General features: G+C 37.1%; 1 protein-coding gene across 4 annotated transcripts in view; it reads left to right on the top strand.

Annotated features, from left to right (window-relative positions):
- The window catches only part of eif4g1a (eukaryotic translation initiation factor 4 gamma, 1a), a 96,915-nt gene that overhangs the window by 49,183 nt on the left and 20,314 nt on the right, over positions 1–27,418 (top strand). For all 4 annotated transcript variants that reach the window (XM_073041216.1, XM_073041217.1, XM_073041219.1 and 1 more), the window contains 10 exons: positions 76–168; positions 1,289–1,370; positions 2,215–2,973; positions 6,496–6,587; positions 9,413–9,605; positions 14,694–14,827; positions 19,702–19,818; positions 21,681–21,854; positions 23,977–24,174; positions 24,957–25,103. In XM_073041216.1, the coding sequence (XP_072897317.1) occupies positions 76–168; positions 1,289–1,370; positions 2,215–2,973; positions 6,496–6,587; positions 9,413–9,605; positions 14,694–14,827; positions 19,702–19,818; positions 21,681–21,854; positions 23,977–24,174; positions 24,957–25,103 (1,989 nt within the window). The remainder of the gene's footprint in view (positions 1–75; positions 169–1,288; positions 1,371–2,214; positions 2,974–6,495; positions 6,588–9,412; positions 9,606–14,693; positions 14,828–19,701; positions 19,819–21,680; positions 21,855–23,976; positions 24,175–24,956; positions 25,104–27,418) is intronic.

Raw genomic sequence — 27,418 nt, 5'->3', positions numbered from 1 at the left:
TTCTTCCTCATTGACAACTTTCGTAAGCAGGAAGGTCCCTTGATGCATCTATTTTATGGATATTTTGCTTATTAGATCCGGATTCGGGATCCAAACCAGGGTGGAAAAGATATCACAGAAGAGATTATGTCTGGAGGAAGATCCGGTTCTACTCCAACACCGCCACAGGTAAGTGATACATGTTGGCTGATGGATCCTACTGTTGTGCTTGTAGAAACTCGGCTTGGCTCATGTTTTTTACTTTCCCGATGTGGCATTGCCTATTTTTAGTTTTATAATTGAAAGAAGCATTAGAAATATTTTACCTAATTGGCAATATTTGTGTACCATTAAGAACATCATATTAGATTGTATAAGAAATAAGCCGCAAATCAAATGTTATTTTATTTTTGAAAATCTTTTATCTGTTGTGTTGCAGATTTTTTTGGTGCATAGTGCTGATAATTCTCGAAGCTTGCTTTCTATAGTTTCACTTGATTTTGCTATATTTGCAGATTTACAGTTGCTTTTCTTAGATTGTCAGTTTGAATTTTAATCTGTCATCTGTCACCCATTTAGACTGTAGTTACAAATATATGGAACTTACAACGTTTATTACACTCTTGTAAGATACTCCAGATTAAAAATAGAAAACGCTGGGAATAGTATTCTCAACATTTGTGAAGAGAAGTGTTTAACATTTTAGGGCAATGACCCAATCAGGACTGAGAGAGTTAGAAATGAAATGGAGGGCTATGTCGGAGGGAAAGATTAGATTGATCTTGAAGGTTAAAAGGTCGGCACAACATTTTGGCCCAAAAGGCCTTTAACTATGCTTGTTGTGCTCTGTTCTATGGAAGGCAGGGAGTGAATTTTTTCCCCCAAGCATTAGAAACACCTGGGAATGCTGTATAATATAAACTGTTGAGTTAAAGTATCCGTATGAAATGTGTGACATGTAGAGCATCAGAGATGCTATATAGGGACAGCTTGGACCCACCGAGATACTGATTGTCAACCACTCATCAGCACCTGGTCCTACATTATTCCCACTATCACACCAACACTTGTGCTGTCAAAAGTAATAAAAATTAAAATGGTATTGCTGATGTTTCTAGCAGCTTCTGTTGGGTTGACACTGATTCTTATTTGGGTATTTTTTGTGCACAAAATATGCTTCCTATGTCCTAAGAAAAGCTATAACCTCTGATTGAAATTTTAAATAGATGTCAAGTGATTTCAAGGGAATATAAACATTCGATATTAAAGATATTAAGTGAAGTTTATATCAGTCTTTCTCATTTAACAGTCTGCAGGAAGTTTAGAAGGAGGTGGTGCTGTACAGGCAAATGGGGAAAGTCCTCATCCGGTGCCAGTTGTCATCCGGCCAGGTGAGTTGAAAAGCTCAGCTATTCAGCCCAACATTGGAATGAGGTAACAGTTTGATAATGTCGACAAAATGATGGTACATTTTCGGTTTGGATGGTCATTAACCAAACTGCCAAATGTGTTGCGATTTGGTTCCTAGTATATTCTTGTAATTGATTTTTTTAATTCAAGCTTTGGGGGAGCTTTTCCAAGTAACTGTATCCAAATAATTTACCGTCTCGTACTGCTGAACTTCAATTTCCATTGCTGGGAGCTTGATTAATTTATTACTACTAAGTTTACTTATTTATCATTTTGATGCTTGTGCCAATTTTCTTCAGTTATGTGGAGCACAAGCGCACTGCAAGCAACTGCTTTTGGACTAACCACCACAGGACTGATATAATTCAATTAAAAAAATTCATAGTAAATTATAAGTTATTTCCTTGCATGGACGCTGATTGTCTTTTGAAGTGCAAAGTTTGTTTGAATTTTGGTAAATGTTTAATTACTGGATTGTGGTAGATGTTCTTCGGTGGTACAAGATGGCTACTGAATTTTTAAAGTATTAAAGTCATAAATTCAAATACTCAAATGTTACACAATTGGACACAATCTGCCTTAACTTTTCACATTGGTTTGTCAGCCTTTGGTGTTTTTAAATTCTATTGTATTTATTTTCCTTTAAATGCTTGCAGGAAAATAATTTCAAGGTAGTATTTAGTAACGAACACGTGTTTCAATAATAAGTTTGACTTTGACTTTATCTGAGGCTTATCTAGACAATTATCATCTTCACCATGATGTCTCTCCTCAGTTTTGAGTTCTCTTTGATGTTTCTAATAACTTTTTTTTTCATTTTCATAGACAAACCAAAGTCTCCTGTTGTGACATCTAAACCATTAGAAGAGCTGAACCAACTTGAGAAATCTGTTTCGCCTGAAATTGTAGGAGACAAATCTGAAAACAACACTAAACAAACAGACTCTGAAGAAGTCCAGGAAACTCCAATCACAGAGCCAGAGGACACTACAAACATTGCAATATCTTGTGATGTGACGGTAACAGATTCTGCGCCACTTGATGGTGGTGGTGATGAAATGAACCCTTTGGCAGAACCTCCTACTTCGCCACATGTAGCTAAAGAAACGCAGAAAAGTGAAGCAGAGGTACAAGAGCTACAGAAAGAAGAAGTGATTCCAGATGAATCTTGCACGGAAGTCTTGACAGTTGAAAGTAATGGTTTTACGCCAACACAGGAAGTTGAGCCTAATCAAGAATCTGAGCCTTCACTTGAACCCTCACTTGAACCTGTAATGGATTCACCTATTGCACAACCTGAAGAACCAAAATTGACTAATGGCCTAGAGCCTTCAAAAGAGCAGGAATCAGAAGTTTCAGATGCTCAGCAGGAATCTCATATTAGTCCCATTTCTGAGCCTGAAACATTGAAATCTAAAGAGAATGAAACAGTCTTGGCATGTCCCAAGGAGAAAGAGGAGAAAGAGAAAGAAGAGAAGGAGAAAGAAAAGGAAGAGGAGGCGGAGGACTCTGTAGAAAACCAAACGCAAGATCCTTTGCCATCAGCAGCTGTGTTATCACAGACTAATGACAATTCTATGCAAGGTATTAGTAATAAATATTGAGAGAATTGTACAGCATCACAGGGAAAGTTTAATGTTAAGTATGTGTTGATGTCTTGCATTCTGAAAGGATGTAGGTGGAAACACGAGCTGAAGTTAAATGCTATTGCTTTTAAATTTCTTATCTTCCCTAATGTGACATGGAGTGAAATTGAAGCTTATGTCTTTACATAAGATCATAAAGTATAGGAGCAGAGTTAAGACATTTGACCCATCGAGTCTGCTCAGCCATTTCATCATGGCTGATCTATTTTTCCTCTTAGCCCCAATTTCCTGTCTCTCTGCCCTGTATATCTTCATACCCTGCCTAGTCAAGAATCTATCAACCCCTGCTGTAAGTATACATACAGTGGCATGTAAAAGTTTGGGCACCTCTGGTCAAAATTTCTGTTACTGTGAATAGTTAAGTGAGTAGAAGATGAACTGATCTCCAAAAGTCGTAAAGTTAAAGATGAAACATTTTTTCAACATTTTAAGCAAGGTAGTGTATTATTTTTGTTTTGTACAATTTTAGAGTGGGGAGAAAAAGGAAAGGAGCACCATGCAAAATTTTGGGAACCCTAAGAGATTTGAGCTCTCAGATAACTTTTACCAAGCTCTCAGACCTTAATTAGGGTCCTTTTCCTTTTTTGTTATTTTGAAACTTGTAAAAGATGGAAATAAAAAAGCAATCTTGCTTAAAATATTAAAGAAATGTGTCATCTTTTTTGCCTTTTGGAGATCAGGTCATCTTTTTCTCGTGTAGCTATTCACAGTAACAGAAATTTTGACCAGGGTGCCCAAACTTTTGCATGCCACTGTAAGGACTGGGCCTCCACAGCTGTCTTTGGCAACAAATTCCACTGATTCATCACTGGCTAAAGAAATTCCTCTACATCTCTTCTAAAAGGTCACTGCTGTATTCTGAGGCTGCTCTACTCTAGTCTTAGACTTTCCCACCATAAGAAACATCCTCCCCACCTCCACTCTATCGATGAGGTCACCCCTTATTCTTCAGAATTCTATTGAATTCAGTTGAATTCTATTGAATTCAGTTGCTCTTCATATGACAAACCATTCAATCCTGGAATCGTTTTCGTGAACCTCCTTTAAACCCTCTTCAGTTTCGGCACATAATTTCTAAGAGAAGGGGCCCAAAATAGCACACAGTACTCCCAAGTGAGGTCTCACCAGTGCTTTATAAAGTCTCAACATTACATCCTTCCTTTTAAATTTTAGTCCTCTTGAAATTAATGCTAACATCGCATTTGTCTTTCTCACTACAGACTTTACCTGCAAATTAACCTTTAGGGAATCCTTCACAAGGACTCCGAAGTTCCTTTGCGCCTCAGCCTTTTCTCTCCATTTAGAAAGTAGTCAACCCTTCCATTTCTTCTACCAACCAAAGTGCATGAACCATACACTTCCCAACACTATTCCATTTGCCACTTCTTTGCTCATTCTCCTAATGTGTCTTTCTGCAGCCTCTCTACTCCCTCAAAACTGCCTGTCCCTCTTATCTTTGCTATTGTCTGGAAACTTTGCAACAAAGCCATCAATTCCATCATCCAAATCATTGACATATAACATAAAATGAATCTATTGTGACACAGACCCTTGTGGAACACCACTAGTCACCATGTGGTTTGACAGATAATGCTGTCTGCTTGTCCTTTATTTCTGGACATAAGCATTGGTATATTTTCTCCAGGTTTAAAAGTTTTTTTTTAAGGAAAACTACAGTTATGAATATTATTCCTTTGTCATTAAGGCAAACCACATCTTAATTGAATTGAGTTTTGACTGGACGGGGTGCAGGAGGTCAGAGTCAGTGGAATCAGAGTGAAATAGAGCCATGGCTTTCAAGTGAAATTACGGCATATTATTCTAATATTGTCAGTCTTGTCCAGAGTAATATGGTAGCAATTATGCTATCAAAGTACTAATAGTGATATTAATGGTAGGTTGATGCAGTTCACCAACATTTCTCAGTGTAGATATGCAGAGTCTAGGCACTCTTCAAGTGATCTACTCTTAACAACAATAATAATGAATTAACAGAACCTGTTTTACAGTAGAGAAGGCCAAATGATAAGACCCAATGATAACAACTCAGTCATTTTCTTTCTTCTTAGTCATGCAGGTTTATTTTTATTTACATATCTAATTTGCTTTTTACTTCTAAATGCTGCATTTGAATTTTCAATCCATTTTGGCAGATATATATGTTGCCATTTCATAATGCTGAAGTTGAGATTAGTCACATTCAGAAAGATAAACAATCTTTTTGGTAAATCTTTTCAAGGTAAATATTAAATCAAGAGTTAAAGCATACAAAGTAGTAACATCAGATGTCAGTTTAGAGGGCTACAATTTTTTCCTGAGCTAAATAGCTAATAAAACAAGAGAATTAATTCGGGCTAAACAGGCATTTCAAAACAAACAGCAAGAACTTGCATATATAAAAAGGAAGATGCTGGCTAAATTAAATATCGGAAACCTGTTGAGTGGAGCTGAGGATTAATAATAGGAAGCAAACTAAACTAAAGCCAGTACTTGGCATCAGTCTTCATGGTTAACATTTAAGCCCAGCAAATAGTAAATTAGCCTTGTGGTTGAAATACAGAGAAGTATAGGCGGCCTCTGTGTTCCAGGAAGGTGTGCGTTCTTTGAAGAGAGTTCAGATCATGATTTTTCATAACATCTTTTTCGTTTATGCAAGTATCATGATATGTAACTTGTACATTTCTTCTTTTTTCACAAATTCTCTGTGAGAAGATTTTATCTACTACAAAAATCAGTTCCCAATAATTTGAGAATTCTTTCAGGATAGATTATTACCAGAATAGCAGTCTGCCAATGTTGCCAGTATTTGTTACTCTAATATGGGGTACTGGTGATGCTGGGCCTAAAGTACTGTGCACAGCTTTAGTCCCCATAACAAAAAGTGTATTAGTATTGGAGGTAGTCCAGTAAGCCAATTTCTGGGACAATAGGTTTGTCTTATGGTGAGCAGCTAAAAATGTTAGACCTGATTTCCTTGAAGTATGAACGGTGGCTAATCTTATTGAAACATACAAAATCGTCAAGGTGTAACAGTAAATGTTGACAAGAGGTGCAATTAAATGAGGAAACAGTAAGAATAGGACTTATTTAAAACTGAGTTGCACAGGAATTTATTTTGGAGGGTAGTGTGTCTTTGGAAACCAGATATATTTAAAGAAGGGATTGATACATTCTTGAGCAATGAGAGGATCGAAAGCCATGTGTACTGGAACAGAAGAGTAGTTGGGGGGAAGATTACTTTGTATTGTTCTCGTGTACTGAGCTTTTAAACCTATTGTTCATAATTCAACATTTAATTGTTCAAATGTGAAGTTAGTTCTCAGTTTGCAGTTAAATTTAAGATCATAGTCATGCTGATCCTTAATGGGCTTTACCTTTGCTAATTATTATAGAATGATCGCGTTTCTCAGCCATTGTTTATGCGTGTTGTCAGTTCACTGAAGACATTTCTCTTTTTCAGCTGCGGCTGTATCGGTGCCAAAGAAGAAGAGGAAAATGAAGGACTTAAACAAAAAAGAGGCAGTTGGAGACCTGCTTGATGCTTTCAAAGAGGTATTTGGGCTTAAACGTAATGCACGAGTTAGAAATACTACTTACATGCAGGATCCAGACTGTCAGTGTCTGTATCATACATCTGCTAAGATGTGCAATAATTAACTTCATCACTGGTTGTGGAATTACCTAGCTTTTGAACCCTCTGCTGGAAGTGTATTATAATGCAGATGTTGCTCAGATCCTTTTGAATTTCAGACCTCTGGCAAGATTGTTCTTGTTACTGATATAAATACTGATACTTGTTTTGAGAGTTGAAAGGGGATGGGACCGAGTGAAGAGGCTTTAGGAAAAGGGGTCTTAAGGAAGGGGGTATCTGGAGGAGGGAGTTTTGGCAGGGGAGTGGCAGAATTGAGTGAAAGAGCATGTGGTTTGTGTCTACATATCTGGGCAGTGAGCACGTCTGGTCTGTGTTACCTTGGACCTCCTTGGCATTTCCTCACTCCAAACCGATGTGGTAGCTGGTGTGCAATGACCATGAAGTTTGTTTAAAATATAAAGCATACATATCTTCCATACACAATATATATCACAAAGTATTAATTGTATATGATGGGGTCTTGTGTTTATGGTAACATGCTGAGAAGTTTAGACACTATTTTCTGCATCAAGATTTAATTCAAATGCCAATCCAGTTGGCCTACTGAATGACCTATTAATGGTGGTCTTGGCTCCCTGGGTAAAGACCATTAAGTGGTGGCTATCTGAATTTGATTGCTGTTACTGTCTCACTTCAGATCTCCACAGTTTCATGGAATACTGATCTGTCTGAGGTTGACTTTGTACATCAAGATTGCTGTGAGCAGATGGCGTTAATTTGGCTTTAATTAAAAAAAAATTAAAAAATTTTTAAAGAAAGAAATTAAGTAACCCCCCATCCACCCCAAGAGTTTTCACTATATTCTGGCTGTAAGAATAATGCAGGACACTGTTCAGTATCTGTGATAGTGTCTACAGATTGAGAATTGAGACTTCCTTGTTTGAGACTTGGAACCACTGACCTGTCAAGTTGCTTACTATTGGAGAAAATAGTGAAATTTGGAGTTTTAAGGGTGAATCTTGTTGACTGCATAAAGGGGAACCAGAAAATTCTTGCATTTGGATTTACAGAAGGCTTTCGCCATGACTTGATGAAAAGGATTGTAGTAAAAGACTTGGCTAAGAGGAATGAAAGGGCATGTCTTGGGTTGGAAATGTATTTCAGGTTCAATTACAGATTTTACTGAAGGAAAAATAAAATCCAAGTTCGATTGCACAAAAGTGGGATTGCATAGTCCAGAGGCTTTATGGGATTTTGGACAAACTGAGACAGCAGGCAAAAGCATGACAGGTTTTTTCCCTACATTGGCAGAGAAACAATATTGCTGATGCTTAGGGGCTGATACATCATGAGATGACACTCAAAGGGATCAGTTCATGTTACTTAATGCTAATATCCAAAAGCAGCTAGGAAGGCAAATTACACAGAAACATAGAAAACCTATAGCACAATACAGACCTTTGACCCACAATACTGTACCGAACGTGTATTTAGTTAGAAATTATCTAAAGTTCCCCATAGCCCTCTAAGCTCCACGTACCTATCCAGGAGCCTCTTAAAAGACCCTACCATATCTTCCTCCTCCACCAATGGCCGGCAGCCCATTCTACACACTCGCCACTCTGTGTGTGTGTGTGTGTGGGGGGAGGGGGGGTGGAAGAAAAACTAACCTCCTATGAGACAGGTTGAGTGAACTTGGCCTTTTCTCCTTGGAGTGACGGAGGATGAGAGGTGACCTGATAGAGGTGTATAAGATGATGAGAGGCATTGATTGTGTGGATAGTCAGAGGCTTTTTCCTGGGCTGAAATGGTTGCCACAAGAGGCTACAGGTTTAAGGTGCTGGGGAGTAGGTACAGAGGAGATGTCAGAGGTAAGTTTCTTTATGCAGAGTGGTGAGTGTGTGGAATGCGCTACCGGCAACGGTAGTGGAGGTGAATACGATAGGGTCTTTTAAGAGACTTTTGGATAGGTACCTGATGCTTAGTAAAATAGAGGGCTATGGGTAAGCCTAGTAATTTCTAAGGTAGGGACATGTTTGGCACAACTTTGTGGGCCAAAGGGTCTGTATTGTGCTGTAGGTGTTCTATGTTCTTTTCTCATAAGGCATGCTCCCCAATCTAGGCAACTTCCTTTGTAAATCTGCTCTGCACCTTTTCTATAGTTTACACATCCTTCCTGTAGTGAGGTGACCAGAACTGAGCACAGTACTCCAAGTGGGGTCTGATCAGGGTCCTATACATTCTGTAACATTACCTTTCAGCTCTTAAACTCAATCCCACGGTTGATGAAGGCCTTTGAGTTTTATTACATTAAAATTTGAGTACAAGAACAACATCTTTCTATAGTTGTGTATGGCCTTGCTGAGAACACCCGGTTATTGTGGACATACTGTATACTGTGTATTAAAAACAGGTTGGTCTTTTTAATTACTACATAAAATAATTTACTTGCTATTGAACAAACATTTGCCTGCGTCTTTCCTAGAATAGTATAAGGAGAGGGTGATGGGGCCTTACAAGGGCAGTTGAAGGGAGGTTATCTTTCCTGGTTAAGGGATATCGAACACTTGGTGAAGGGAATAGTCCTTTTAGGATTGAAAGTAATTTGTTCAGAGCGATGCATCTTATGAATTCTTTATTCCATGGAATTGCGAAGGTTGAGCGTTTTCAGGATTGGGGGAGATGGCATAATGAAATCCAAGTTAGTGTTTAGGATATGCTTCTCAAATAGTTAGCAGCCATTTATCTGAAACACAACTTTCATACTCATTGTTTTTTTTTGCAGCCTCAATTCAAAGAGCCTGCAGCTGAGTCTGCTGCCCAGCCTGCCGCTGTACCTACTGAAGTGGCTGAGCCAATTGCTCCGGCTCGTGATGAACCAGAGGAAACCTGGGAGGAGAAGGAGGATAAACAAGATGTAGAAAATGTCAAGCCAGATGGAATTAAGTTGTCAGATCAAAAATATCAATATAAGGAAGGTAAGTTATTATTTTTTAACAAAACATTAAAATGGATCTTGGGATGGGACTGTAACTTTGCTGAATGGAAAACATCTAACTTGATGAAGGTGTTATTGAAAGCAAAATAGAAATGGGGGCACAAAGTAACTGGCACAAAGGGTTCTTAATTGACCCCTTTTTTCTACTTTTTAGTCTATTACGTATCCATTGATCTGAGCACAATTTAAACTGCCAGACTCTGCTACTTATTGTTCTGAGCTCTTTCACTATCTTGCCTTTTATCAAGTTAAGTCGTTGTTTGCCACAAGGTGGAGATAAAGTAATATAAATTTGTGTTTTAGCTGAACACTAGGCAAAAATATTGGAAGTACTTAAGGTGCTGATCTGTATTCTTGTTCTCACCCCCCCCCCCCCACACACACACATTGAAGATCAATGGGCTGAATATAGAGCCAAAACAAATTGCATGGTCATTTAATTTATTTCCATATACAACTAAGGATTTGGGAGTTCAGGGTAAAAAGCAGAAAGTGGTTTTCCCTGTTGAAAGTAGCTATGACATTTATGCAATGAGACTGTTAGCTGTTAGGGCAATTTGCCCTACTCTATTATGCTGCTTCTGTGAGAAATATTTAATTATGTTAATGCTTTGTTTATAGCTAAATTTTTGTGTCTGGAACAATTTACTATGAAGCTCTGATTTCAGTTTTGTAGTTTTGTTTGTCAACTTTTTTAAGGCAAATTGTCTTGACTGAATCAATTTGGGTATAGTACTTACCGGTAAGGATTCTTGGAACTAGATATGTAACATCTACATTTGGTAACCTCTACATAAGATACATACTCTTTATTGTTGGGTAACTACTTTCATGAAAGCCAGAATGCTTTCTCATGTACTTTTGTAAAAAGGGGTGAGACAGTTTATGGTATCTCTTGCATTTTGCACTCCTTGGATCAAGTGACTGAATCTGCCCGTAATTGTCACTGTTGATTCAGTAAATATGAAAAAAATAAAGAGCCAGGCAACACCTTCGGATGGCAAAAGAATTGATGTTATAAATCAGCTGTCTTTATCAGCTATGAGGTTTGAAAGTTTCAAGATGTAGATAAAATTGGCAAGGAAAGTCAAAACAGGCATTCTGTGGTCAGTGGAAGGTAGAAGATTGAAAGTATCAAAGTACAGGCTTAAAAATAGATCTATTTTTTGTATGCCACCTATTTAGTGTATGCCACCATATACAACCCTGAAATTAATTTTCCTGTGAGCATACTCAATCCATAATGGAATCAATGAACAACTAAACCAACTAGGGCGTTCAACCAGTATACAAAAGACAACAAACTGCAAAGAAAGAATACTAAAAAATAAAAATAAATATCAAGAATGTGATTATGAAAAGTCCTTGAAAGTGAGCCTATAGATATCGGAACATTTCAATGATGGGAAAAATAAACCCCCTTTGGTACAAAGGCCTGATAGGTGAGAGATGATTGTTCCGAAACCTGGTGGTGTGAGTCCTGAGGCTCCTGTACGACATTGATGGCAGCAGTGAGAAGACAGCATGGCCTGGGTGGTGAGGGACTGCATTCCTGTGACAGTGCTTTGTATAGATGTGTCAATGGTGGGAGGGATTTACCCACGATGGACTGGACCATACCTGCTACTTTTTGTAGGATTTTCAGTTCACGGGTATTTCCATAACAGGTTGTTATACAGCCAGTCAATCATCATCATAATCAGGTGTCTCAATCATGGTTTGTCTTCGTCTTCCTCTTTCTTCCCTTCAATCTTTCCCACAAATATCATGCATTCTAACTCCTGTTTCTGAATCACATGTCCAATGGTTACGTTGCCTTTTCATGATCTCATACATTATTTCTCTTTTGTGTTTGCTCTGTTCATGACATCCTCGTTAGATATTTGTTTCATCCATGATATTCTTTGCATCCTCCTCAAAAACATCTCTGCTGTTTCAATTCGTTTCCTCATGTTACTAGATATTGCCCAACATTCCGAGCCATATAACATAACTGGACAAACGTAACTCACATAACTGGACAAAAGTAACTCAGTACTCTGAGGTGGGTCATGCCTAGTTTAGTATTGGTCAGTATATTCTTCATTCTTGTAAAGGTGTCATTTGCCATCCCTATTCTTGTGATGTCCATGTTGCGCCTGCCATCCGGTGTCACCCAGCTTCCTAAATAGCAGAAGTTCTGTACTTGTTAGAGATAAGAAGTAAAATATCATCAGTGTATAATGAAATTTTATGAGACATACCTTCCCTTAGTATACCAGAAATGTCCTTAGCTTCTCGAAGTGCTATTGCTAAGGGTTCTATAGCTAAAGCAAAAAGTAAAGGACTAAGAGGCCATCCTTGTCTAGTTCCCCGCTGTAATTTAAAGGGCTTAGAAATTTGGGAGTTAGTAATAACCTGAGCGGTAGGAGGCAAATAGATTAATTTAACCCAACAAATAAAATTAGGCCCAAAATTAAACTTTTCTAAGGTCTTAAAAAGATAATTCCACTCAATCCTATCAAAGGCTTTTTCTGCATCTAAGGATAATATTTTTTTGGATGGTGAATATATCATGTTTTATGTCTTCCCTGTTTATTCTCAGCCTGCAGATTCTCCTTTTTGGATATCACCATACATTGTCTTTTTACAATTGATAGGTAGACCCATTTTTGCACTTTCTTCAACAACTATATCAATTAAGTTTTGTAGTTCTTCCTCCATACTTGCAATTAACACTGTGTCATCTGCATATCTGAAATTACTGATGTTTTCACTGCCAACTTTGATTCCCAAGATGTCTCTTATTTTTTGTAATATTGTTTCACTGTACACATTAAATAAATCAGGGGAGAAAACACTCCCTTGTTTAACGCCGCTCTTGATTTTCGTAAACTGACACACTTCTCCATCTATTCTTACAGCGGCAGTTTGTCCCCAGTACAGATTTCTGATTAGGCGGAGGTCTTTTGAGTCTAGATCTAGAGTTTCCTGTAATATTTCAAATAACTTACTGTACTTCACATTATCAAATGCTTTTGTGTAGTCAATAAAACAAACAAATTTTTTTTGCACTTAAATCACTCCTTCAAAGAATAAATGGATGACAGATGAAATCAAAAATCTAATAGAAGAAAGGAGACAGAGGAAAGCAAATCCTATAGAATATAAGTCCTCAGATAAAAAAGTTAAAAGCTTATGTCAAAAAGCCAAAGAAGAATGGTTAAACCAGGAACGTGAGCGACTACAAAGAATCCCTATTACTGATCCAAAAAGGTTACGTCAACAAATCAAGAATATCACAGCCAGTCAATACACTTTCCATTATACATCTATAGATGTCAGCATTTGAGATGTCATGCCAAATTTTCGCAAACTCATAAGGAAGTAGAGACGCTGCCGTGCTTTCTTCGTAATTGCACTTCTGTGCTGGGTGTAGGACATGTCTTCCAAAATAACACAGTAGAATTTAAAGTTCCTGACCCCCTCTACCTCTGATCCAATGAGGACTGGATCATAGACCTCTGGTTTATGAGCCAAGATATGAAGATAGTTTCAGGATGAAAATATTGATTCTGCACTTGGTGTAAATGGACTAGAAGGATTTTTTTTCTTGAGGATATAAATATGCATTGACACAATACTTTTCCTTTCTCTTTCATGCCTCTTTACAGCCAATGAGGTCTTCAGAAGGTTGTTTGTGTTCCTGGAAATGTAGCAGCCAATTATGCATGCAGCTGACCTCCACAATCATGACCAGATTGTTTATAAATATATTGTCAAGTTAAATGGTGTGATTTTGAAATAGTGCTTTGGGGTTCATTTATACCTATTCAAAGGCAGTAGTTTTGGATGTAGGATCTCTTCTGATATTGTTAGTGTTGGATAACACTTATATGTTGCTGGATCCAGATGTTCCTGCATATGTGATACCAAATTGTAATTTTATTTTTGTCATTTCACTTGATCTGTGTTGTGTTCTCTACAGCTCTAACTTGCAAGTCAGAGCAGTTACAGTCGAGCATTTGCATTTTTTTAAAACAGTATCACTGTAGCAACTCCACTTTTCACTTAGGTAGATAGTCTCCTTGAATATGCTATTCTTCCCACCCTCTTTACTATTAAAACAAAATTGCTGGGTCTTTCCCAGCTTTGTGAAGGATCTTTGACCTAAAATTTCAACCCTGGTTGCTGTCAGCACTGCGAGTGTTTCCAGACTTTTTGATTTTATTTCAAATTTTCTTCATTCATTCTTTTGCTTTTCAATAAACTTCAATTTGTCTTCCATACTGGCTAGAATTTTGGTACCAAATTGAGGTTTAGTGAAAACCCACTTAGCTTATGGTATGTCATGTTCTGGTGGTTTATCAGTTGTCCTATTTTGAGATTTTCAATTCTGTCAATAAACATTATTCACTCCAGTGTAGTTCTCTTGGGTAAATGTTTTTATATAGTTAATATACACATCACTAGTCTGATATATTTTGTGTTAATTCTTTTGGTGCTATTGTAACTTGAGATACTATATTGACTCAACTCCTGAGAATCCAAATATAATATTTCAGTATGTTTCATTTTAATTTTATTTCCCAGTCTTTGACATCCTAAAGCAATGTCTTACTATACATTCATTTATTATAAGTAACTTTTCAGCAAGACACTAAATTAAAAATCCCAGAAGCCCATGTAATAAAGGAGTGAGTATAACACAATTTCAGATCATCCAGGAGCACAACAAATTGTAGTATGAAGTTATCTAATTAGGTTACTTAGGTTGCTGAATGTTTGTACTGTCTGTACTTCATGAAATAACATCATTTAGTTACTATGGTTCTGATATATGCTGGAGGTTTTTCTAGGCTTCCTATGTTCTTCAATTTGGTGAAGTTTACAAATGTTTTGGGTGATTTTATTGCTTTGTCTTGTGGAGTTAGAACTAAGGGAACTTGACTAGACAGGTCATTTTGAAAAGGAAGTAGGCTGTTGCATGACTTTTGGGAATGGGGAGGAAGGAATGGAAGATAACTACAATGTTATTTAATGCTGAAATAGTATTTCCAATTTTAACTATTGTAATTTACCCTATTAGAAAATTGGAAGCCACTTAATCCTGAGGATAAGAAGAAATATGACCGTGAATTTCTCTTGGGTTTCCAGTTCATCTTTGCTAGCATGCAGAAACCTGAAGGTCTACCAGCAATTAGCGATGTTGTGTTGGATAAGGTATGCAGTTAACTTGATAAGTGTAGTTTGTGTTGTGTTTTTAAATAACAGATTAAATGTAATTTTTCTATAGTCTGTTGAATTTGTTAATTTGTTACTCCTCATGCCGCTCTTTAACACTAAGTATAATAGCCCATTCAGCTCATTTTGGCCTTCCTTTTAGCATCCTGAGCTTAAAACATTTGAGTGAAAGGACGAGTGGGAGTGCAGCACAAAATATGTGTGGCTGATATGTAAACATTGATATTTTTTCTGGATGTGTGCAAGAATTTCAGTCTTACTCTCTTTTAATCTGCTTTCTTGATGTCATTAATGCTTTATACTCCATCTTCAGAGTTTTTGCATATGTGGTAAATTGAGGGGTTTTCTGTCATCTGGGATGTGATCAAATACAATAATTCCTCCATATTAATCGTATTTTAAACTAACCTGGAACACATTTTAATGCTGCATCACAATAAATGCCAATCCATGCCAGTTACCTGGTAACAGTATTAGAAACATCAGATGATTTCTACGCTCAAGTCAACAATCTCTTGAGGATTATCTCCACTTGATGCAGAGATAATTATAGTTTTTTAAGAAACATCCTTTCAAACCAAAGAATTGGTAAAAGTGGATGAGGATTGTACTGATGATCAGTTCTGAAAGGAATACAACAGCGTTAATATTATGATATTATTCAATGCCCTTGAATTGTAATTCTCAGACATGGTTCTCAAAATTAATCTGGGGCCAACCGCTGCTATTGCTTAGTACAATAAAGCTTGTTTTTTTCCAAAGTTTTTATGTTTTAAAAAGAGGTTTTGATTCAGTATATGCTAATTATGTGTTAATGGTACTTGAATCATATCATTGCCATATGATCTAAGCTAATGTGTGGAATAGACCCTTTAAGTTCTTTCACACAGCATGAGTGTTTCCAATTATCTATTAGGTTTCTTGTAATTTCACCCCTCTGATCAGGTGATCAATAGTTGTGATGGGATGGCCACGCTATTCAGCCAAAATATCTGCGTCTGCTTTTCTTGCAATGGGTGATTAGGAAAAAAGAATTTTTTATATGTGCACTGTCATTCTGGGTTTTTATCATTAAACTCTTTTGAATCCAAGTCTCTACCTACTCTTTCAGGATTATGCACATCAATTTGTAGTTTTTCAGCTTTAAGGAAAGGAATTCGGAAATTGATGAGAACATTGAAGGGATATTTTGAGTAAGATAGAATTTGCTGAACTCGTTATGTTATTTCTTTCAGGTGATCCAAATCAGAGAGAGATACTAGACTAAGAATAGTTGACCAGGCTTAGACTTATTTTTTTCTCTTGTATAGAGAATACTACTTAATAGTTGTCATCAGATATGTTTCCAGAAGCCATTAAGTTAAGAGTAGTGGTTTGAATAGTTGGGCAGTGGTGAGCTTGTGAATTAATTTAATTATTGGATCTTGCTATACAGCCAGCTGTTTGATTAGAAGTTCTATTTCCACCCACCCCACAGTCTTTCTGAATAATCCATTGCATTACTTTTCAAACGTACTTAGCTGTGTATCATACGTTCCCATGGAATCAGAATCTGCATTGTTTCTGTGTAGGCCAATGCAGAGCATTGCATTTTCCAATGGAATTAGTGATGACTTGTGTGGATTCAGTGGGCCAAAGAACCTGTTGCCTTGCTGGGTCACAATAAGCAGACGTATCAGACTTCTGCACTTGATCTTGATTTGAATGATATTAGGTAATTAGGCTTTATAGCCTTGTATCTAGCTTTCATTATCAGTTTTTCCATTGTGATTTCATTCTTCAATACCCATTATACTTCTGATAGACACATTTTTTATTCACCTCTTCAAAACTCAATTTTTTCCTTCAGTATTTGGTCCTTCCCCTTTAACACTGTCTTAACTTTTTCTATAAAAGTTCTGACAAAAGTCATTATCTGAAACATTAACTTCCTTTCTCTACAGATGCTGCCTGACCTGTTGCAAATTTTCAGCATTTTAATTTTGAATCTGAAGCTCCAACTTGTTCAAGCATATTATCATGTTCATTGCATGAATTGATACCTTCTCTTCCATTATGCCATAGTCGTCAGTTCAATTCCACTGTCCTCTGTAAGGAGTTTGTACGTCCTGCTCTTGGATTTCTCCGGATGCTCCAGTTTCCTCCCACAGTCCAAAGACTGTGGTTGGTTAGTAGGTTAATTGGTCATCGTAAATTGTCCCTTGATTGGGCTAAGGTTAAATCGGGTGGTTAGGCATTGCAACTGAAAGGGCATGTTTGGCGCTATATCTCTATTATAGTAAAAATAAAAAATACTTTAAAGCTTATTAGTCCATCTGTGGAATTCCTCTCATCCGCCATTTTCAATATCTGCTTAGTTTTTAAATAGAATAATTCAGATTTTCCCCATATCTCAACATAACTAATTCCAGCTGAATTCTCAAGAAACAATTTTAGCATATCAAAGACCAAAAGATGGACTGTTGTGCAGCATACTTTCATCCTCTGCCATTTTAAGAGTTTGTAAATATGTATCCAGAAAATTTTCTAATCGTGTGTCGTCTCTGATATTGTATCATTTAACTATACCATCAAGCTCATCATATTGGCTTTACCCAATTACTTTACATTTGAAATACTTCCTCCCATTTCAGTAAATTATCTGTCCTTATTGTCTTATGCTGTCCTGCCTGTGAACTATAGCATGGCATTAAATAGTAATTTCAAATTTATGCTTTCTGTTTCCAAAATTGTAGAACATAGAAGTATTTCTCTGATGTCAGTTCTTTTTTGCCAACTACTGATTGATCTGGTCTGAATACCTATTTTCCTTCCTAGAAAATGCCATTCCAAAGATTTTGAGATTTTTATATGTGCTATCTTACCCTAACCAGCTGGATATTTTAATAAGCATTGGCTGTGCTTGACCATATTTTTTCAAGTAACAATTAATTTTGTCCTTAAGTGTTTTCTAATCGTTTTACAACAAAAATAATGGTCTGCATTTACCAGGTTTATCCCCTGTGTTTTATGATGCAGTGTTTAAATTGTCTTCTATCCTGTAATAGCATTATTTAGTTATAGAAGACTACAGCACAGATACAGGGCCTTTGGCCCATTTAGTCTATGCCCAGCTATTATTCTGCCCTGGACCATAGCCCTCCATACCCCTCCCATCCATGTACTTATCCAACCCACATCTACCTCCGCTGGCATCTCGTCCACACTTATCCACACAGCACCCTCTGAGTGAAGAAATTCTCCCTCATGTTCTCCTTAAACATTTCACCCTGCACCTATAACCCATAACCTATAGTACTTGTCTCACTCAACCTTAGTGGAAAAAGCCTGCTTACCCTATATATACCCCTCATAATGTTGTATACCTCTATCAAATTTCCCCTCCTCTACTCTACAGGGAATAAAGTTCTAACCTATTCAACCTTTCAGTTTCCTTGATGGATTGAAGGTCAGTAGCAATTTTTGAGGTCCCCATCCTAGTTACCAACAACAGCCTGTTTCAAATTGGAGCCACGTTGTACTGTACTTTCTAATTTCACTTCAATTCCGAGTAACTGGAGTCAGATGTGGTCTGCAATGTTTTTAATTGCTATTGTGCATGTGTTTGGTTCAAGCTACACATTGTAATCTGATATTTATTTTTCTAAATAGTATTTCTTTATCCTATTCCTTTCTTCAACTTTAGTTTTCTTGAAGAAAGTACCTAATAATCCATCAGTACTTATTGCATGCTCTCCAAGATTATTTCACTTTTGGACCACTGTCCCACTGTTATCAATTTTTTATATTAAAAAGGCAGTCTTTCTGATAGACTAAGTAGTACAGGAATGCATTTTATCACATTTACCTTGTGGAACAAATCATTTGATCTTGCTCTTGTTACTTTGTTACTTAATTTTTTATTGGGTTCCTTTTTTTGAAGGTTAGTTGACATACTATAACATTCTAGCAAGGAAGGTATTATCAAGCAAAATGAAAACAGCCCAAATAATATGGTTCTAAACCACTCCAGGTCAGAATGAAAATGAGCAGTAGACAGGAAAGAATCTTTGTATGTGGAGGTTGAGCTTCTCTCAAAGAATGAGGAATACTCTGCCTGTGTTGAGTAATGTTATTCCTCCATCTTTCTTTCAACCTCCACATCCAAATAAAACGAGGATCTTTTGCCTTTGTCTAGGTCAATTTGAAATAGAGTATTGAGTTTATCCTGCATTTTTAAAATATAAAAACATTATAACACTTCAAAATGTAACTGCTCTATTTTCCAAACATTGATTTATTCCCTGTCTAAAGAATGCTAAAAGGGTAGCTTGTTCAGAGGCATCCAGCTTATGGTTGGAGACTAGAGATGCAGGGCAGATAGTTGGAAAAGTAGGGATTGAGAGAGGTGATTAAGCTTGGGGACAGAGGGTATAGGTATAATCTGGAAGGAGCAAAAGGAACAGATAATCATTGAAGGTCGAAATGAGAGGGGATGTGGTTTCTAAACTCTCCAGCAGCACATATCAGAATATTATTCATGTGAGGTCAAACAAGTGTTACCTGCCATTTTGTGTAGCATGTATATAATCACATACCATGACAAATGTATATAAAAATGTTGGTAGCACGTTTTGCTAACGGACTTCTGTCTTGACATGAAAAATGTTCTCTTTGAAACAACTTTGGGCATCTCCTGTGTAGTAAGTGTAAATTTCCCTTGTCTTTTGACTCTTTGCAGTCAATGTGTGAAATAGCAAAATTTGTGTTGTAAAACACAGGGTTATCTGTAGGTGATTGAGCTTGGCTTTGCATGGGTGGCTTAAGCTGGATTCCACTTTATTGAGTATTTATTTGGTGTTTTGATTATACAGGCGAACAAGACACCACTTCGTCCTCTTGAGCCAAGCCGACTAGTGGGTATAAACTGTGGACCAGACTTCACTCCATCCTTCGCACAAATAGGACGACAGCCAATTGGAAGAGGACCAGTAAGTTAAGCTTCTGAGACTATGATCAGTCAGTGTTAACATCAGATATTTGAAGGTGGTTACATCCTGCAAAGGTTGCTAATATTTCAGTATTTAAGCTCAAGCACTTGTGGCAAATTTGAAAAACTGCCGTTTGGTATAACTAATGAGAATTCTTCATAGTACTGAATATTTTATGAAAGCAAACAGCTTGAAAGTACAGTAGCTAACCATTCAAAGCTTTATGGTGTTCCTGTTAATGTCAGAGCTTCACTTTTGAGAAGTTTTATGCTTTGAAGCTGATAACCTTTAGTAAAAATGTTAATGTTACTAACTTGTGTTTAACTAAAAAGAACTGTAAAGAGTGGAAGACTTAACCTCTGGAAACAGAGATGGGAGTAAGCTGCACAATTCCTCTTATCCATTCAATGAGATCATGGTAAATCCTGAACTTTCATATCCCAATTAGGTCTTTTAAATTTGAGTATACAAAGATTGGAGTACTCTTCAAATCACCTTAAGCATATAAAAATGTCTTCCTATTCCATCATAGTTCTAAATTGCTGAGCTATTATTTTCTAAACTCCAAGGAAGAGAAAATTATGTTTGTTGTCACTCTTAGTATCTTTAGCTTTGATCTAACAAAGTCACCAAAACTTCTGAATGCATGGGTGTAGAGATCTGAATTCTGTGCAGTACACATACTAGGGTCTTGTCAAAGCCCTGTACATTTACAACAAGACATTGCTTCAAGTAGGCCTTTACTGCAAAGGGAGGTTGGACAATATCCTGTTTGCTCTGTACTCTGCTGTGTATGTTTTGTCTGTCAATTTTTGTGATTTTTTTTAGTTCCTTATTGCACATTTAATATGAATTTGTGTGGTTTGGCAACTGAATTAGACCAACTATTTCCATTTTCTCTTTTCTGCATAATTAGATTTGATGCCTTCAAATCTTTTCAGGCTAAACTTAAAACCTAGAGAATTGTGGACAATCATCATTTGTAGTAATCTTTTGCAGTCTTCTGTCAAGAAGCTTGGAAAGCAAATCATCAGTTTCTGGTGATTAGTTTACTTTTAGTTCCCTGAACAATCCCTTTTCTAACTAATAGTTTTTATTGATTGTCAGGTGTTTGTGTTTATTATATCTTTAAAGCATAAAGATTCAATGTAGTACCTTACAAAGAATTGTACATAACACTTTTTAGTGAATGGCTACCAACTGTATCTCCAGATTCTGTATTTCTATGTATTTAGAAGCTGGCTTAGTTCTATTTTAGGTTTTCACATCGTTACTGCTTTCATCTTGACTGTCCTCCATTACTGGAGTTGAAAACTGAAGCTAGGAGAAATTTCATTTAACCCATCCATATTTATAACCTCTCATCCATTACTAGAATCTCTGACAAGTTTTGATCTATCATCCTCATAATAGTGTAACATGTTACACTATTATAAGTTGGAATTTCTTAATATTGTACTGTGCGCTTGAGGTGTTTAGTTCTTTCTTGCCTCACATCCTCCTGAACCAAGAGGCACTTGATGTAAGTTATTTCCAAAACACAATGGCAAAATTGCTTATTTGTTCCCTGTCCTCATTTGGGCTGAATGCTAAATAAGCACTGTGAGGTTAATCATAGTCCAAACTTCTGAGAAGCCAAATATATTGAAACATCTGCTAATTGATATGGAGTATTTCATGTATTCTAAATTGCTGGTCTCAAATGATGTCTTAACAATTTTATTTGTTAATTTTTTGTTTAATTTTGTGTAGTTCAGAATTCCTTCTATTATGTATTTGAATTAAATTAATAGTTCAGTGCTAACACATAAGAAGCATTTTCCTTCAAAGACCAGTTGTGTGCATTTTCAATTATTTTATAGCCTTCAGGTGTAGGCCCACGAAGATCTCAGCCAGGCCAGAGAAAAGAACCTCGTAAAATTATTGCAACTGTATCCCTAAACGATGACATACAACTTAAGAAGGCAGAACATGCTTGGAAACCTTCAGTGAAGAAACAACTTGATGAGGATGACCCAGAGATGATAAAAACACTGGTAACCATTTCAAAAATTATTGACATTCTACTTCAGAATTTTTAGATTTTGTATTAGATGTTGATTTTCCCTCTGATCCTCAATTTATTATCTGGTGAACGTGAATTTTAATAATTACAAAATATTTTTAAAGCAGCCAAATGGCAGGCTTTGACTGTTTGGTTACAAATCAGTTGGGAGATGCTCTGAGTTGATCAGCTTTTTAATTCAACTCCCTGATTTTGGGGAGCATGATTATGCTGATTTGTGATGCGGTGGGAGAATTTTTGCTTGTTCTGCTGGTTGGATCTGTAACTGCTGCCAGATAATTGCGGCATTAATATTTCCTCTCATTTTGCCAAGCTATTCTTACAAAAATAAACTCCATTTGTTTGATTGGATATTTGGCAATACAGGTAGTCCCCAAGTTACGAATGTCCAACTTACGGGCAACTCGTACTTATGAACCAAGGAAGGAGAATGCTGCCGGCCATTTTAAGTCGGATTGCGACTCCGTACGCCATTTTAAGTCGTTGCCATTGACACTGTGTTGAGTGTTTAACTTTGTATTTGGCTTAAGTTTTTCTTAGTAAGATTCGCCCTGACCCCGTCCCTCCCCCCATTCCGGTCAGCTGGTGGCGCAGTGAGATCAGTGAGTTCGATCCAGTGACAGACCGCTCCAGTAGCCGGGTTGATGTCGATCCAGTGACTCCCGTACCATCTGTGCCAGGTTGATGTCGAGCTCGCAACTCGACCTTGTAAAAAAAAAACCTGCCACCTCCAGTTAAAATTACCATGCGGAATATTGTGGAGGAACAAGTACCCAAACCCAGCACAGCCCCCACTTGTCTCATTTAGCCTGTCTCAGTACGGTGGTCCTTAGGACCCGGTGGACCTCGGGAGCCGGCGCAGCTCGGGACCCACCGCCCACAGTGTTTCTGTTCCATTGACGGGAAGCGATCGTGATTGAAAATGAAGTGGAAATAATAAAGCGTTTGGAAAGAAGTGAAACTTCATTGGTCATTGGAAAATCGTTAGACTATAGTCAGTTAACGATCGGAACAATTTTAACGGATAACGGATAAAGTGAGAATAATGGAGCATGTGGAATGCCCTGCCCCGATGAAAGCTACAACTATTACTAAGCAGCACAGTGGTTTAATTATTGGAATACATACGTTTCTTAAGTGTTTTATATGCATAGAAAGGTAAAATGTATACCGTATACTAAGACAAACGTTTGACGAACTGACGCTAAATAATACCGGATGTACTTGTTCTGACGCGTATAAATTGGACTTAAAGATGGACTCAGGAACGGAACTCGTACGTAACCCAGGACTGCCTGTATTGTGCCTTTGTTCCATTTTGGTAACTATAAAGAGTTAGAGGCAGCTCAGGGTGGGCCCTTGAAATATTAATGTGATCCTTACCACATAGAATTGCAGTCTTGAAAATGGATTCAGAGTAAAACAGCATGTTGATTTCCAAGTGACTGCCATTAACCTTTGTTTTAAATTGTGTATGTGGCATTGAGGGAATCACATTACATTTTGTAAGCAAGATTTGGCATAGAAGTAGGATGTTCTGAATCTATTGTTTAACTAACACTGCAATTCTGTAATTGACAGCTAAATGATACTTAAAGCAAGATGTGCTTTATTAAGCTTATGGGTGAAAATACTTTTACCTATCTTGTGTATGATTGGGTTTACTTTCCACCATAATTGAAATTCTCCTTGAGCTTGCTTTAATGAAAGTAGATCCCTTTCTGACGAGCATTTTATCACATTGAGTTGCTTTGTGACTTGTCGCTTTCTTCCTGAAGTGATACAAGAGTAGCTAGTGATGAATCACCTACCTCCTAGCCCTAATTCCTCACTTAAAGAAACACCTGTTTTGCTAAGGTCTATAACATCAAGTGCAAACTAAGTCTTCATTCTATTCTGAAGTTTTCCTTGGATTACAAGTTGCTAGCTTGAATCACACCCCATACACCCTCCTCACCATCAAGCACTTGAACAGATCATTATATATAGATTGATTAATGAATGCAAATATAAAAATTGTATACACAAAAAGTGTGGCATTTATTTCTGTGATTGTTTAGCCAGAGGAATCTAAAATTGTTTTTGTTGTTTAGGAGCTGTTCCGTAAGGTCCGCAGTATTTTGAATAAGCTGACACCACAGATGTTCCAGCAGTTGATGAAACAAGTTGCAGAATTGACAATTGATAATGAAGAAAGGCTAAAAGGTGTTATTGATCTGGTGTTTGAAAAAGCAATCTCAGAACCAAACTTCTCTGTTGCCTATGCCAACATGTGCCGCTGTCTTACTACTGTAAGTACCCTTTTAATACTTAGGAATATGAGTGTAACCAGAGGAAATTTGAAAGCACTGATTTAATCTGTGTAGTAGCTGAAACCTTTGCTGTGATTAATACATACTATTCTTCAGCTGCGAAGTATTTACGCCTGTGTTTTGAACACATCTTTAATGGATTCAATAATTTCTTCAGTTGAATTACAAGCAGCTTGTGTGAATTGTTCTAAAAATGCAGAGTGAAGCTGCTTTTATTTATTTTAGATACAGTGCATAACAGGTCCTTCTGGTCCACCAAGCCATGCCACCCCACCTAGCAACCCATTGATCTTAACCCTAGTTTAATCACAGGATAATTTTCATAACCATTTAACCTACTAACCGGCATGGATTTGGACTGTAGGAGGAAACTGGCACAGTTCCCACAGGCACATGGGAAGGAACGTATAAACTTGTTTACAGAGGACGTCGGAATTGAGCTTGAAGCTCTAGTATCCCAAGCTGTAATGGCCTCGAGCTAACCATTGTATTACCGTGGCACCCAAATTTTGATCTGTAGAACTGTTAATACATTCCTGTTTATTGTTAAATGACCATTATTGAAGGGCAAAAATAAATCCAATGATAGGTTAATATTTCAGTTCACTGGATGTTGTATTTTATGTAGAGGGTGATTTTTGTCTTTTTTCAAAGGCCAGTTGTATTGAATGTGGAATTTGCAAAATTAAGAGTACATGGTGTTGTAATTTAAAATGTTGGTTTCTTACTGGATTTTCTTTTCTCATTTGCACTTTCAACAGTTGAAAGTACCAATCCCTGACAAACCTGGTGCAACTGTAAATTTCCGTAAGTTGCTCTTAAACAGATGTCAGAAGGAGTTTGAAAAAGATAAAGATGATGATGCTGTAATAGACAAAAAACAGAAGGAAATTGATGCTGCAGCTATGGTAATAAACTTTTAAAAAAAATTTTTGGTTTGGATTGCGACCCATAGTAATTCTGTTTGCTCGTGCGTTACTTAGGATGTGTAATATGGTTTTGATCTAGTAGTGCAGTGTTGATGATATGTTCATAGAACAAAGTTAATTGCCCATAGCTTATCAATTGTACATTTTATTAATCCCTTCAAAAGGTAAAATATCAATGTTTGCAGATAATAAATGATTAATTTGCTCAATGCTCATTAGTTCTTTAGATGCCAACTTTATTTCCATAAATTTAAATTCTCAGTTTTCCTTATATGTGAATACATTGTCCTCCAGGCAGGTTCTCTGATTTGTCACCAATTCAGTTTTTGCAACCTTGAATTGTATGCATGTGTTCAAGCTTTGGGCACAGGCAAAATCTTTATAGAGCCATTTGTTCATTCTGTTGTATAGTTTGTTAATAACTATGTAGTAGTCCCATTCATTCCTACTTTACCAAGGCTAAAGGAATTCTGTCCCCAATTCTGCTGTACTGTTTTTAACAGCTTACTGCATTAAACAACCAGGCTTTATAAGCAGTTGCTTTTTAACCAAGCAACTGTTTTATACTTCTGCGTTGTATCTACGCCATAGGGTGACATGCACCTCCCCAAAAAAGTAACTTGTGCGTTGCGGCGACGCAGACTGCAGCAACTGTGATTGGTCCGCTTTGTAGTATCGCATTTCCCCCTACACATTTCAGGTTGCTTCTTCTCTGCCATGTCTGTACACCGATGCAAAATAGATGGAACCAAATCGTCAAATCTACCTGCCGACATGCGAAAATGTTTGAAGTGCATTTCCTAGTCCATGTCTCTCCAGAAACTTAACACAGTGGCATAGAAACCCCACCGCCAACTGGTGTTTTGGCGCACACCAGCGCATGCTCGCTACGGCTTAGAGCTCTACGCAAAAGTAAAAGTCATGTAGCCCATACACAGAAGTATAAATCATGGTTTCCTTGCTTTTATTTCCACATTTGCTGCTTACCAAATGTAATTTGAAAACAAGATTATCTTAACTGCTTTTCTCCATTGGTCTCTACAGCAACATCACATTCGTATTTCACCCTTTGTACATAATGCTTCCCCTTCATTGCCCTCTTTCCTAATGACCTAATCTCTCACTTGTGGATATGCCCCTCTCTCACCCCAACCCTGAACATGCAGTCTCGCGTCAAGATCAGTGTGTTGTAACGCTGCAATGACAGGGTTCTCTTTCCTCTTGATTCCACCTGTTTTCTTACTTAGGTCCCTAGAAATGGCTGTTTCCAATTGAACTTTTTCCTTTTTTACAAAATCGCAAGTGTTTAAAGTGGCTTTTTGACAATATATTTCTCCGGCTGCCAGTCTGCTTGATTGTATACTTCTGTGTATATGGCTCCTTACTTACACTTTTTCACTTTGACCAGTTGTGCTGGTAATAGCATTGTATTGAAATGACGCAAACTTGAATGGATGTGGAATACAACTGATAAAGCTACTTCATTTGAAGTTATTTCTTTTCATTCATTCTCAAGCTTCCATTTTTCTTATATAGTTTAAGTTGTGTTCGCTAAGCTAAGAATAACCAAAATTTCACCATTTATTCAGAAGTATGCAAACTCAGTAAATATTATTTGAAAAAGTTGAACATTAGTCTGCTGTTCAAGCACAAAGTAAACAAGATAGGTCTGATGACTTTGCTTTGCACTAATGAAATAGGATAGTGTAAGCCATATTAAGGATCTGATTCATTTCACCCAAGCTATCCAGTGTGATCAAATGATCAGGTAACAAATCGGGATCTGTGACACCAACAAGGCTTTTGCTTTAGCCATCTCCATTCACGTAGCAACATGCAATCATATGATATGATTCTTGACTGCTGTGTTAAAGCTGAGAGTCACTTCACATTATGGGGGATGCAGTTTAGACAAGAATGCCATCTCAGCAGTCCTCAAAAACTGGTGTATTTTGATAGTAACCTCCAAAATCCAAGTATAGAATGCTGCATTTATTCTACAGTTCTTAATTGTTTATATGGTTAATATATAAATTGAGGAAGTACTGTAGTCAATAGAGTAGTATGACTGTTAATATTATTTCATTAGGTGATTTGGTGTAAGGTCCCACAAAACTTGCAGAGAAATGAGCCATACTTTCTAGCAATGATTTCTTCTATTCCTTCTATTTTCAAATTTATTAGGGAATTGACAGCTTCTAATCCCTTAAAATGTGATTATTTCATGTGAGCTTTGACGGAACTGGAGTTAGTAGTTGTCACTGATCCTGTTGTTAGCATTCACTCAGTACTAC

The sequence above is a fragment of the Hemitrygon akajei genome, chromosome 3, assembly GCF_048418815.1.
Source record: "Hemitrygon akajei chromosome 3, sHemAka1.3, whole genome shotgun sequence".
Classification (NCBI taxonomy): Eukaryota; Metazoa; Chordata; class Chondrichthyes; order Myliobatiformes; family Dasyatidae; genus Hemitrygon; species Hemitrygon akajei.
The sequence above is the reverse complement of the archived record's forward strand: the minus strand, read 5'-3'. Positions and strand labels throughout refer to the sequence as shown.